The 14,809-nt window shown below is 44.5% G+C and overlaps 1 protein-coding gene and 1 pseudogene across 1 annotated transcript; both read left to right on the forward strand.

Moving 5' to 3' along the window:
* The first annotated feature begins 1,131 nt into the window (after positions 1-1,131).
* LOC138817570 (olfactory receptor 7A10-like) lies at positions 1,132-2,097 on the forward strand. The gene has a single exon (XM_070008031.1). The coding sequence runs from the start codon at positions 1,132-1,134 to the stop codon at positions 2,095-2,097; it is 966 nt and encodes a 321-aa protein (XP_069864132.1).
* Positions 2,098-5,443: 3,346 nt separating this feature from the next.
* On the forward strand, positions 5,444-12,685 carry LOC138817571 (olfactory receptor 7A40-like; annotated as a pseudogene).
* The last annotated feature ends 2,124 nt before the right edge of the window (positions 12,686-14,809 follow it).

Here is a 14,809-nt window from a genome sequence, read left to right on the forward strand (position 1 = left end):
TCAGGGCCTGCGTATGGTCCCTGAGCCTCTTTGTACTCAAGGCTAGCACTCCAACTCTTCAGTCCCAGCTCCATTTCCAGCCTTTTCTGAGTGGCTTATTGGAGATAAGAGTCTCACGGACTTTCCTGCCAGCGCTGGCTTTGAACCGCAATCCTCAGATCTCAGCCTCCCAAGTAGCTTGGATGATAGGTGTGAGCTACTGGTGCTCAGCAAGAGAACTTCTTTTTATGGTTTTATTATCATTAAGGCAAGTGAATGCATTTGATTTATAAATCTGATTTAATGAAATTCATGTGTATTCACACATCCATAGACAATATACCATTTAGGATACAGCCATACAATTTACCTTCACCATTCTCCCTGACCCTTCCCACAAGGCAAAAAGTCTGTAAGATTTACTTTTCCACTTCCCACCAGTACATTATATATATATATATATATATATATATATATATATATATATACACACACACACACACACACACAGATATATATGCACTACATATATATGTATATATTTACTCTGTGTGTATGTGCATACGTGCATGTGTGCATGCTAGCTGTTACTGGGGCTTGAACTCAGGGTCTTGATCTCTCAATTGACATTTTGCTCAAGGCTGGTGTTCTACTACGTGAGCCACAACTCCATGGTTCTGGCTTTTTTTTTTTTTGCTGGTTAACTGGAGATAGGAGTGTCACAGACTTTCCTGACCAGACTGGCTTTGAACTGTGATCCTCAGACTTGGCTTCCCAAGTAGCTAGGACCACACGTGTGTGAGCTACCAGTGTCCAGCTTAACATTAGTTGTTGTTTTCTTTTTGAACACACACCTTTTGTTTCCTAGAAATTAGCTGCAAGTTGATCATCATGACATTGCGTTCCTCAAATGAACAAAAGAAATTGGAGTTTGTTTCTGTTTTTAAATACATGACCTCTAGAGAAAAAGCTGAGAATGGAATGAGAATTTCCCCCCACTAGAAAACAGAGATGGGGGAGAGAATTCACACAGAAAACTTTGGAACTAGTGTCACAGTTGCAGGATACATATGACCGAAAGCCTTTTATTCAGCTTGCAGTTGGAGACCTGCGTGGTGTTATTTTCCCTTTCTTGTTAGCCAGAGCAACCACATGGAACCCGAGAATGACACGCAGAGTTTGGAATTCTTTCTTCTGGGAGTTTCAGAGGACCCCGAATTGCAGCCCCTGCTCTATGGCCTCTTCCTGTCCATGTACCTGCTCACCGTGCTTGGCAATCTGCTCATCATCCTGGCCACCGCCTCTGACCGCCGTCTGCACACGCCCATGTACTTCTTCCTCTCCAACCTGTCCCTGGTGGACGTCTGCATCACCTCCACCACTGTCCCCAAGATGCTGCTCCACATCCAATCGCACAGCCGGGCCATCGGCTATCAATCCTGCCTTACTCAAATGTATTTTTTCCTACTGTTTTCAGTGATGGACATCTTCCTGCTGACAGTGATGGCCTATGACCGCTTCGTGGCCATCTGTCACCCGCTGCACTACACGGCCATCATGAGCCCCCGGCTGTGTGTGGGGCTGGTGCTGGGCTCCTGGATGGTGAGTGTCTCGCACGCCATCTTACAAAGCTTGATGGTGCTGCGGCTGTCTTTCTGTGCCCACTCAGAAATCCCCCACTTCTTCTGTGAGCTCAACCAGGTGGTCCACAGCGCCTGCTCCGACACCTTTCTCAATGATTTGGTCATCTACCTAGCCGCTGTGTTTTTGGCTTTCGTTCCCTTTGCCTGCATCCTGTATTCTTACTCCAAGATCGTCTCCTCCGTCCGGGCCATGTCCACAGCCCAGGGGAGGTACAAGGCCTTCTCCACCTGTGCATCTCACCTCTCCGTGGTCTCCTTGTTTTACGGCACACTCCTGGGTGTGTACCTCAGCTCGGCGGTGACCCCAAACTCACACTCAACGGGCACGGCCTCGGTGATGTACAGCGTGGTCACCCCCATGCTGAACCCCTTCATCTACAGCCTGAGGAACAAAGACCTCAAGAGGGCTCTGAACAAACTCTTAGTGGCAGACAGTATGAAAATGCCCTCGGTCTGCAGACTGAATTGTGGGTGACGGCAGGTTTTAAAGACTCGGGAGCAGGCTGGGAGTGTTTTTGTTTTTGTTTTTACCTCATCAGACAATGGATGGCCAGCATATCCCTTCCCTTTTAACCTGGAGTTTGAATTTCTCTGATTTTGTCTTCTCTATACAATTCAGTTACCCAATTTCCCAGTACTGGGGCTTGAACTCAGGGACTAGGTGCTACCCCTTAACGTTTTTACTTAAGACTAGTACTCTACCACTCGAGTCACACCTCCATCCATTTCCAGCGTTTTGTTGGTTAACTGGAGATAAGGGTCTCAGGGACTTTTCTGCCTGGGCTGGCTTTGAATCATGATCCTCAGATCTCAGCCTCCTGAGTAGCTAGGATTACAGGTGTGAGCCACTGGTGCCCAGCTCATACTGCATATTTTGTAATAACTGGAATAAAAGGATTGGAATGTTCCCAAACACGAGGAACTAGAAACAAATGAATGCCTGAGAGAATACACTAAAACCTCTGATTTGATTATTACATTATATCTGTACATACACGTATCTATATCTCAAAAGAAACACTCCAGCCGGGCGGCAGTGGCTCACACATTTAATCCTAGTTACTCAGGAGGGAGAGATCTGAGAACTACAGTTCAAAGCCAGCCTGGGCAGGAAAGTCTGTGAGACTCTCATCTCCAATTACTCAAAAAAAAATCACAGTCCACCCCATAACTATGCACAAATAATAGATGTACATTTACCTTGCTTTGTTTTATTATTTTAAGTAGTTGTACAAAGGAGTTGCCTCTTATGAAGCTGCTTATGAATATGATGCATCTCAATCGACGTGGTGTCTGTTTTTGGGGGTTACACACAGTGTGTGCTTTGTAGTGAGCAATGCAACCAAAGAGAAATAATAATAATCTGAAAAGTTGCCTCTCTACCCAGGTTCCTGAGAGGAAATGAGAGTAAGAAAAAATTTCCCAGAAGGCTCGGGGGTCCAGTGGAGAAACAGAGCGTTTTCTTTTGTTCTGTGTGAAATATGAAATGTGTCTGCAATGGAAAAGAATCTGTCCCAGGTCCCTGCCGCTCCCATTCTCCCTCCGTGACCCTGGGTTTTCCAGGGCTTTCTTTTCTCTTCAGCCCTGACATGCAGAACATCCACACTGGAATTTAGGGCTCAGCTCTCCCTCCTTAACCAACTCCCGTGCTTTGTGGTCTGCGTGGATTCCAAATGGTTTTCCCAACAACTGAAGGCATGGCTCAAGGAGTAGAGCACCTGCAAGCTGACAAGCCAAGCAAGCGTGAGGCCCTGAGTTCAAATCTCAATACTGCCTTGAAGAAATGCGATTTTCTTGAACAACCCTAGCCTCAGGGAAGAAAACCAAAATAACTCCACAATCCCAATTTGTATCATCCTTTGAAGCATTTTGTTCCAATGCTTCCTAAAAATAAAATTTATTTCTCACACAAGCACCATGACACGAGATGAGATTTTTGAACTTTGCCTTTATTACTTAATTGTAAACATGTTCCCTTTGAAAAATGTTCAAAGGCTCCACTGTAAAATCGAAACACACATCCTTCGTGTTTACTGAGGCTCTTTCATTTAATAATTCTTCTGAACCAGGTATTGATGGCTCATTCCTGTCATCCTAGCCTCCTAGGAGGCTGAGATCTGAGGATTATGGTTCAAAGTCAGCCTGGGCAGCCAAGTCTGTGACATTCTTCTCTCCAATTAACCACCAAACAGCCAGAAGTGGCGCCATGGCTCAGTGGTAGAGCACTAGCCTTGAACACAAAAGCTCAGGAGGCAGCATCCAGGCCATGAGTTCAAGTTCCAGGATCAGTGTACACACACACACACACACACACACACACACAAAATCTCCTGATTGGGGGTAATTAGGAGGGTTCTGCATTTTCCTTTATGTAGATTGAATGAGTATAGACACAAATTTTTGACTCTATCATTGATTGTATTCACTGTTTCTGACTGATATTATTTTTATTATTTTTTTTCTGAGTGATATTATTGAGAGAAGATATGAGCCTTGCTTTAAATTGCCCATTATGGGCTGGGAAAGTGGCTCAGTGGTAGAGTGCTTGCCTTGCATGCATGAGGCCCTGGGTTCGATTCCTCAGCACCCCATAAGCAGAAAAAGCCTGAAGTGGCGCTGTGGCTCAAGTGGTAGAGCGCTAGCCTTGAGGTGAAGAGCTGAGGGACAGAGCCCAGACCCAGAGTTCAGGTCCCACAACCAACAAAAACAAAATTGCCCATTATTATATTTTGAGAAACAGAAATACCAATAATAGAATGAAGTCCATGAGTATGCTAAAGAAAAAAAAGTCATCTACACAAGTAGAGATACTCAGCATTAGCAGATAGTGGGCATTTCTGAAGCCCTTTTCAATACTGAATTGGGCAGATGGCCCTTGTTATCTATGCAATGAGTGGAAGGAAATATGTCATTTTTTTCCCTCCACCTGGAGGGAGCTGGAGGGGAGATCAGAGACAGAATATTTACATATGAGCTGACTTCCGAAGCTGATGTGTGAGTGTGTGAGTGTGTGTGTGTGTGTGTGTGTGTGAGTGTGAGTGTGTGTGAGTGTGTGTGTGAGTGTGTGTGTGAGTGTGTGTGTGTGTGAGTGTGTGTGTGTGTGTATACTTGAACTTGGCACCAGATCCTACTCAGTTTTTTTTTTGTTGTTGTTGTTGGTTTTGGGGCCTGAACTCTGGGCCTGGGCGCTGTCCCTCAGCTCTTCAGCTCAAGGTTAACGCTCTACCACTTGAGCCACAGCGTCACTTCTGGCTCTTTCTGCTTATGTGGTGCTGAGGAATCGAACCCAGGGCCTCATGCATGCGAGGCAAGCGCTCTACCACTGAGCCACCTTCCCTGCCTCCCCTACTCAGTTTGTATAGATGTACCATCATCCGTTGTTCATCGTTAATGCAGACATTGGCAGCTTGCCTATCGTGGCTATTTTCAGCATTTCAATGAATATGAATATGTGGACATTTCTCTGAGACAATAGTTTCCCGACCCTGGCCGGTGTCCAGCTTGCCGGGTGCGATCGCAGTCGCATACTGATACCTGCGGTCCAGCGTGCAGGGAAGGTGCGTGTTCTGAGTTTCTCCACCAGCCACGTTCCCCACTCCTCAGCGCTCATGTCAGGATTTCAGATGTCAGCATCGTCGTTGTTTCTCTTGTTTCTTTTGGTCTGAGACCGGGACTCAAATTCAGTGGCCGATGCTTTTGCCCACAGGCTGGTGGTGCTCTCCCAGCTGAGCCAGGACTCCAGTCTCCAGAGCTGACTTTCTTGCGAGCACTATGGTTTCTGTTGTATTCTCGCCTCTCGGCAGGCAAATCAAGTGTGTGCCATGGCGCTGCTTTCGTACCAGCTCGTAAAGTCCCCCCTCGTGATGCAGTTCACGTGTGAGCTGAGGAGTCCTGGAAGTTCAGAGCGATTCACGGCCACAGAACAGAGTCTCCACAGTCACCATCATTGTGGGCAGCTGTGACTGTCATCACGTTCTCTCATTGGCTACGTTCACCGTGACATCACAAAGGTTTCTGGAGACAGGAAGTGAGTCTAGAATTTCCCAGGCTCCTGTGGGGCAGCCGTGGTGATGGGGAAGAGGATTTTTCCCCAGGGCCTGCGCATTGTCCAGGACACAGTGATGTCCTGACCCCATGGACGTCCTCTCTGACCCCCTCTCGTGCGGCTCCTAACTGGCTCATGCAGAACTTTGCGGTGCACGTGGTAGAGCACCTGCTCTGAGTGAAAAAACCTAGGCACAGTGCCCTGAGTTCAAGTCTCAGTATCAGAACACAGAGAGAGAGAGAGAGAGAAAGAGAGAGAGAGAGAGAGAGAGAGAGACAGAGAGAGACAGAGAGAGACAGAGAGAGACAGAGAGAGACAGAGACAGAGAGACAGAGAGAGTCAGAGAGAGACTCAGGATTTCCCTTAATTAAATTAGGGTTAATCAGGTGTGTGTGTGTGTGTGTGTGTGTGTGTGTGTGTGTGTGTGTGTGTGTGTGTGTGTGTGTGTGTGTGTCCTGGGGCTGGAACTCAGTGCCTGGGCGCTGTCCCAGAGTTTGTTCAGTCAAGTCTAGTGCTCTGCCACTTGAACCACAGTGCTACTTCTGGTCTAGTTGTTGATAGTTTATTGGAGATGAGAGTCTCACACAGGTTCCTGCCAGGTTGGATTCGAAACACAATCTTCATATCCAACCTTCTGATTAGCTAGGATGACAGATGTGAGCCACTGGCATCCAGCTATTCAGTTTATTGAGATATCAGGAGTTTGTGGAGGCCAGGAAACCAGTGAAGTAAAGTTGTTCATTCGTAGACTTCTGCAAACTCTTAGTGGAGGGCTGTGCTAGCTATGAGTTTGGGCTGATGCAAGCGAGGAGAGTGAATGGAAGCACGTTAATGAAGACTGTTGTACGTTGTGCTGGGCCAAGTGTCTTGGGAACAGCAAATCTCAGAACGGAAAAAAAAAATTGCTTCTTGGCAGTGACATCCCTAAGGGAGAATTACGCACTCAGGCCTGGAATAAGAGGAAGGGGACAGTCTAATGAGCAGACCTGCTATAAATCCCTCCTCTGATGCTGTCTTAATTATAGACAGCCATTTCTTTTTTTATCAATTAATTTTTTAGGATATATTTTTTATTGTAAAGATACTGTACTGGGGTTTACAGTTATATGAGTGAGGCAATGAGTCCATTTCTTATGGAGCATTGTTATCTCCTTTGTTTTTTCCCTACCATCCCTTTTCAGTCTTCCTCTAGCTTGGGGACCAATGCTTGCGCCCTTGTGGTTATTTATTATGCCTGGATGTATAGCTTAGTCTCCATCACGTAGTAAATGGTCAAAAAAGGGATTTTTGAATTTTCCAAGTGGAGAATTTCTATGCAGAGAACCCATGTTGGTGAGTTGGAGCCCAGCGGTGTTGGCTGAGACAGTTGTCAAGAATATTGACCAGTGGTCACCTTGACCCAAGGTAGCCCAGCCAAGACCTGAGCGCTGCTCGTGATCGCTTGCTGGTTTGAGGAATGCATGGATGTGTTCGTGTCCAGGGCTAGGAAGGGGCAGGAGCTCAGCGGTGTAGTTCACTGTTGACATAAGTGTTGGTCATGGAGACACAATGAGAGGAGGATGGAAAGAGTGTTTCATCAGATGGGAGAGAAAAAAGAGCTTATTACCTACGCAGGAAAATACAGCCACTTGAGGTGGAGCAAGATTTTCATTTGCTCCTATTCCCAGGTCCGTTTGTCATATTCCCCCTGGAAGGGTTCAGTTTACAATTTCCCTATTGACTTCTAATATGTTGCCCAGAATTTTTTTTTAAAACTTGGACTTTGTTTTCTTGCTGCTTATATTTGCCTCTGGCTTAGAACCTTCTGATATTTTTCAGGATGCTTTTGCCCATCTATTAAAATCTTGTATTTCCTTTTCTTGACATGTCTCTAATATGCAAAGGTTACTTCTATTCTCGGGTCTTTAGTTCCTCATGTATGTGTATGTGTGCATATCTGTATGTACACACATACATAATACTTGCATATGTGTATATACACACATGTATATATACACGTTTACACACGTGTATGTATATATATAGTGTTTTAGTCCTGTGCTTCCCCCCTCCCCCCTCTCCCTTCCTGATCCTCACTAAACACCCCCTCTTTTACATTTATGGCTCATTACAATCACTCCAACTATTTTTTTTTTTTTTGCCAGTTCTGGGGCTTGAACTCAGGGCCTGGGCGCTGTCCCTGAGCTGCTTTTGCTCAAGGCTAGCGCTCTACCACTTGAGCCACAGCGCCACTTCCGGCTTTTTCTGTGTATGTGGTGCTGAGGAATTGAACCCAGGGCTTCATGCATGCTAGGCAAGCCCTCTACCTCTAAACCACCTTCCCAGTCCCAACTATTCTATGTTTTCTTCTGGTGCTGATCCTGGGGTTTGAACTTAGACCCTGGGCACTGACCAAAGTCTGGCACTCTATTATTTGAGCCATGGGATTTTTGATGTTAAGATAAGAATCTCACACATTTTCCTTCCCAGGCTGGCTTGGAATAAAATCCATCTGTCTCTTGGGTAGCTAGGATGACAGGTGTGAACTATCAGGGCAAAAACGCTATTTATTTATTTTTTTTTAATTTTTTTATTGTAAAGATACTATACAGAGGGTTACAGTTACATGAGTGAGGCAATGAGTACACTTCCACTTCCTGTTGAACATTGTTACCCCCTCCATTGTTTTCCCCCTACCATCCCCTCCCTCCCTCCCTTCCCCAAGGTTCTTTTTTTTTTTTTTTATTGTGATTAAGTGATTACTTAATTTCCGGAAATTCACAGTATTGTGGAATAATGATGCTCATTTAAAGTCACAAGTTCATTCTAACTTTCCTGGAGCAAATTGTCTATCACAGTCTGTAATATATAACGGTGCTCATATGTTATATACCATATATGTGATCAGCAGCATGGGGATATTTAGTAGTGGTTCAACCAGATGAGTGGGAGTTCTTTGTTTCTTAAGTCCTGTTAGTTTTGTCATATCACCTAACATTTTGGATTCATCATCCACTTATCAGGGAGACCATGTACTGTTTGTCTCTTCGTTCTTGGCTTACCTCACTCAACATGATTCCTTCTAGCTCCATCCATTTCCCTGCAAATGCCATTATTTTGTCATTTCTAATGGCTGCATAGTATTCCATTGTGTATAGATACCACAATTTTTGGATCCATTCATCTGTGGTGGGGCATCTGGGTTGTTTCCATATCCTGGCTATTGTGAACAGTGCTGCAATAAACATGGAGGTGCACGTGTCCTTGTATATTGGTTCCTGTTGTTCAGGGTAGATGCCTAGAAGTGGTATGACTGGGTCGTAAGGGAGGTCAATCTTTAGCTTTCTAAGGACCCTCCAGACTGCTTTCCAAAGTGGTTGTATGAGTGTAATAGCGTTCCTCGTTCTCCACATCCCCTCCAGCATTTGTCGTTGGCTGATTTGTGGATGTGGGCCATTCTGACTGGGGTAAGGTGGTATCTCAGGGTTGTCTTTATTTGCATTTCCTTCACCACCAGGGATGATGAACATTTCCTCATGTGTTTCTTTGCCATTTTTATTTCTTCATTTGAGAAGTCCCTCTTTAGTTCCCTTGCCCATTTAGTAATTGGTTTGTTGGGTTTGGGAGGGATTAGTTTCTTGAGTTCCCTGTATATACAGGATGTTAACCCCTTGTCTGATATATTGCTGGTAAATATTTTTTCCCAATTAGTTGGTTGTCTTTCTAGCTTGGTTGTGATAGATTTAGCTGTGCAGAAGCTTTTTTTTTTAAGGTAGTCCCATTTGTCGAGTCTCTCTCCAATTTGTTGTGACCCTGGGACTCTGTTCAGGAAGTTCCTTCCTTTGCCTATTAGTTCAAGTGTCTCTCCTACTCTGTCCTGCAGTAGTTTCAGAGATTCAGGTTTAATGTTAAGGTCTTTAATCCATTTTGAGTTGATGTTGGTGCATGGTGATAGGCTGGGGTCCACTTTTAGTTTTCTGCATGTGGCTGCCCAGTTTTCCCAGCACCAGCGGTTGAAGAGGCTGTGTTTCTTCCATTGTATGTCTTTGGCTCCTTTGTCGAATATCAGCTGGCTGTAGGCCTGTGGATTTATTTCTGGATCTTCTATTCTGTTCCATTGGTCTTCGGGTCTGTTTTTGTGCCAGTACCATGCTGTCTTTGTTATTATAGCTCTGTAATAGAGTTTGAAGTTCGGCATGGATAGCCCTCCCATATTGTCTTTATCCCCTAGAATTGTTTTGGCTATTCTAGGTCTTTTGTTGTTCCATATGAATTTTTGGACTGTTTTCTGTATTTCAGAGATGTACGTCATTGGGATTTTAATAGGAATTGCGTTGAATTTGTATATTAGTTTTGGAAGTATTACCATCTTTACTATATTAAGTCGGCCTATCCAGGAGCATGGGAGGTCTTTCCATTTCCTAGTGTCTTCTGCAATTTCTTTCTTTAACTTTTTATAGTTCTCATTAAATAGTTCTTTTACATCTTTGGTTAGGTTAATTCCTAAATATTTTATTTTTCGGGAGGTTATTGTGAATGGGGTTGCTCCCTTTATTTCCCTCTCTTCCTGTACATTATCAGTGTATAGGAAGGCAACTGATTTTTGTGGGTTTATTTTGTATCCTGCTATTTTGCTGAAGTGATTTATGATTTCTAAGAGTTTGGGGATGGAGTTTTTGGGATCGTGGAGGTATAGTATCATGTCGTCTGCAAAAAGGGATAGTTTAACTTCTTCTTTGCCTATGCGGATCCCTTTAATGTCTTTTTCTTGCCTTATTGCTCTGGCTAAGGGTTCTAGGACTATATTGAAGAGGAGTGGAGACAGTGGGCATCCTTGCCTAGTTCCTGATTTTAGGAGAATTGGTTGTAGCTTTTCCCCATTAAGTATAATATTGGCTATTGGTCTGTCATAAATGGCTTTTATTGTTTTTAGAAATGTTCCTTCTATTCCTATTTTCTCCAGAGCTTTTAGCATGAATGAATGTTGAATTTTGTCAAAGGCCTTTTCTGCATCTGTAGCGATAATCATGTGATTCTTGACCTTGGCTCTGTTGATATGTTGGATTACATTTATTGACTTACGTATGTTAAACCATCCCTGTGTCTCTGGGATGAAGCCTACCTGGTCATAGTGAATTATTTTTTTTTATGTGTTTCTGGTTTCTGTTAGCTAAAATCTTGTTAAGGATCTTTGCATCTGTGTTCATCAAGGAGATTGGCCTGTAATTCTCCTTTTTGGTTGGGTCTTTGCCTGGTTTGGGGATGAGTGTGATATTGGCTTCGTAGAATGAGTTTGGGATAGCTCCTTCCTTCTCTGTTTCTCTGAAGAGCTTGAGGAGTATGGGTATTAGTTCTTGTTTAAAGGTCTTATAGAATTCTGCTGTGAATCCATCTGGTCCTGGGCTTTTTTTTGTTGGAAGACTTTTGATAGCTTCCTGTATCTCATTATAGGATATTGGCTTATTTAATTGGTTAACTTCTTCTTTGCTCAGTTTGGGCAACTTGTATTTCTCTAAAAATGCATCCATTTCTGCCCGATTTTCTTCCTTTAGAGAGTATAGCTTTTGAAAGTAGTCTGTTAGAATTGCAAAAACGGTATTTAAACATTTTTGGTTCATAGACAAAGATGGAGAATGGGACAGGAATTCCAAGTCTGGGAAGATTCATGTGTGAAGCTTCAGAATTCAGGTCTTGTCTGTAGAATGTGCGTATGCAGTATTATTATTATTATTATTATTATTATTATTATTATTATTATTATTATTATTATTATTTTTGTTGGTCGTGGGGCTTGAACTCGGCCTGGGCACTGTCCCTCAGCTCTTCACCTCCAGGTGAGCTCTCTACCACTTGAGCCACAGTGCCACTTCCGGTTGTCTGAGTTGTTCATTGGCAGTAAGGGTCTCATGGACTTTCCTGCCCTGGCTGGCTTTGAACTGTGATCCTCAGATCTCAGCCTCCCGAGTAGCTAGGATGACAGGCATGAGCCACTGGCACCCACCCGCAGTATTTTATTTTTGCCAGGCTAGTATTGCTTAGCGCTCTCAACCGTGTTTTTCTCATTGTTGCTAGTTACTTCAAGTCCACGTGGCCAACTAATAACTCTTGGACTTCAGAATTTCTACTTCTGGGACTTTCAGAGGACACTGGACTGCAGCCCTTTCTCTTTGGGCTGTTCTTGTCCATGTACCTGCTCACTGTGCTTAGCAATCTGCTCATCATCCTGGCCATCATCTCCGACTCCTATCTGCACACGCCCATGTACTTCTTCCTCTCCAACCTGTCCTTCATGGACACGGGTTTAACTTCTACCACCGTCCCCAAGATGCTGCTGAACATCCACACAGACACCAAGGTTATCATGTATGAAAGCTGCATCACCCAAATGCAGTTCTTCATCATCGTTATGGATTGGACATCTCTTTGCTGACCCTGATGGCCTATGGCTGCTATGTGGCCATCTGTCACACCTGCATTACGCGGCCATCATGGATTCTAAACTCTGTGCATGGTGGTTCTTCTCTTGGGTTGTGAATGCTCTTCACTCTATGTTACGGAGCTTCCGGTGTTACGGCCGTCCTTCTGCACTGCTGTGGTGATCCCACGCTTTTTCTGGGAGCTGAATCAGGTCATCTGCTGTGCTTGTCTGGCAGCTGTGTTCCTGGCTCTGTCCCCTGGCTGGCATTCTGTATTCCTCCTCCAAGATCGTTTCCTTCATCTGTCAAATCTCACCAGCTCAGGGCAAGTGCTGTTTCCACCTGTTCTTCACACCACTTCGTGCTCTCCTTATTTTATTGCTCCTGTCTTGGGGTGTACATTAGTTCCACTGTGACCCAAAATTCAGACTACGGCCACGGCCTCGGTGATGTACATGGTGGTCACCCCCATGCTGAACCCCTTCATCTACAGCCTCAGGAACCCAGACATCAAGAGGGCTCTGAGAAGACTTCAAGGTAGGAAGAATGGAAGCAGCCCTTGTACGGAGCCTGGAGCATTTGCCCAGGATGACGAGAGATGCAGAGTCAGATGGGACTGTTGATGCTCCAGAGGTAGAAATGATTGCCTGTATCTGACCCCCAGAGTCTCCTTGTTGGTGTCAGGTTTTCTATGGAATCCACTTGCAAAATGTGCTTTCCTATGCTTGATGCTAGTCAAATCGCACCCCCTCCCCAAATACCCATCTTTGGATCAGAAATAGCTGGAACTCCCCACTTAGCGCTGAGTGCAGGGAGCCAGGGTGAACGCAATTAGACTCCGCCCACTCCCTTGCAGCTTTGAGGTCCATATTAGGCAGTGCTTGGCGGGACGGTGGGTCCTGGGCTTTGCGCATGCGCGAGCCACATAGAGTCCCCAGCCAATCCCGTGGCACCTGGTGACGGTGAAAGGCAGATGACCAATGATAGAACGACACGTGTCCCTATTCCCTATATAAGCGGCCATGTTTTGGGTGCATGCTCTCTCGCGCTCAAGCTCTCCTACAAGTAAAAAGGCTCTCCAATAAAGCGTGATCTGAGAAGACTCCTGGTGTGGTGGTCGTTCTTCCTCGCTGGTCGAGAAGGCGTTCGCCGCAGCTGAGGACATAATTTTATAAGCAATCTCCTCTTGATGACATAAATGCCACTTGATAAAATCATCTTTTTTTTAAGAACAGCCATCAATTGAACAACTATGGGGAGGAGAAAAATCTTCATTTTGCAGCTAAGAAGATAAAAATGTTATCATGAAAAAGGAGATTTTCTCCTTTCTTGGGACTCTGTGATTCCTTCTTGTCGTGTCCTTGTGTCCCTTCTGAATGACATGGCTGTTCAGCGTTCGGTGAGTGACTGTGGTGAGCAGGTTGTATTCCCGTGCTCAAGGTCCTGTTTCCATTCTGCTCAGTTTTTCAGTTTGTCCAACTTTATCTTGGGCAATCCCTCCCCGGGGGCATCTTTGTGATCTTCTCCCCAGACTGATGCATATGAGGGAGTATAGATATCTTTTTCCTACATTTTAATTAGTAGGTGTTTATTGTACAATAGAACAGTTTATGGTGATACTTTCAAGCATCTGTGTGACACACACAGGTCATATTCACCCCATTCTTTTTATCCCTTCCCCAGCCCCCACCCCCACTTCTCATTTTTAACTTCTTTGAGAAAAAGCGGGTCCTAAGGCTTGAATTCAGGACCTGGTTGCTGTCCCTGAGCTTTTTTGCTCAAGGCTAGCGCTCTACCACTTGAGCCACAGCACCACTTCCAGCTTTTGGGCAGCCGTGGAGGTCTTCATCTTGGCCTCCAGTGTGGGCCTCCTGGGCTGCATCTTTGTCCCTACGTGCTACCTTCTCTTGCTGAGGTCAGACAGAAATTCTCTACAAGGGATCATGGGTAGATCACATTCTGGGAGAAATAAACATTCTTAAGAATAAACCTGTGTGTTTCCTGTAATTCTTAGGGTGTCTGAATACTAAATATACCCTTCCAGCTATTTATTTAAATGCTAGGACTTTCTTCAACAAATGACTCTCTTTTCTCTCATTTTGTTATCAGTACAATTTGCCTCTCCGAGTGTTATGAAGATACTCTCCAAAAACCATTGGAATCACAACACAATAGACGTGAAAATAAAGAATGGTCTCTGCAAGGCCAGGTTTAGGTCTCTGCAGAGGAGTGAGCCAGCAGCCAAAATCTAGCAAGCACACAAGCACATGGAGCAAAGGCCTTGGTTCTGATATTTATCCCTCATGCAGCAATGCCCGCCCCTCTGCTCAGATTGGTTGAGCTCAGATTCACAGTCTGCTCACGATTGGCTGGTTTGACAAGGGTAAAATGTATTCACATAAGATGATTTTGAAATAAGATTAGCAACTCATAAATAGTCTCAAAATAGACCCACACCCTCAGCCTGGGGTATGTTGTAATTCTGTCTTGAAAAGAAACCAGTAAAAAGGTGAAATCTGACGTTTAAAAAACCCTTTCCTATCCCAATGCAGTCCCTCGTTCCCACACATGAGCCAAGCTACTAAGTGCAAACAGGAACTTTTAAGCAATGCACTTTGATAGAAAAGACAATTTTTTTCTCCCAATGACTTCTTTTCATGTTTTTTATTTCTATTTTTTGTTTCATTTTTTTCTATTTTGAAATATATTCCATTGTTCCTGTGCAGGTGGTATACAGAGGAGTTACT

This window comes from Dipodomys merriami, unplaced genomic scaffold (assembly GCF_024711535.1).
Source record: "Dipodomys merriami isolate MVZ:Mamm:240054 unplaced genomic scaffold, mDipMer1.0.p SCAF_70, whole genome shotgun sequence".
Lineage (NCBI taxonomy): Eukaryota > Metazoa > Chordata > Mammalia > Rodentia > Heteromyidae > Dipodomys > Dipodomys merriami.

Excerpts from the sequence above, each read along its gene's own strand:
- LOC138817570 (XM_070008031.1), top strand. The coding sequence starts at position 1,132 with ATGGAACCCGAGAATGACACGCAGAGTTTGGAATTCTTTCTTCTGGGA.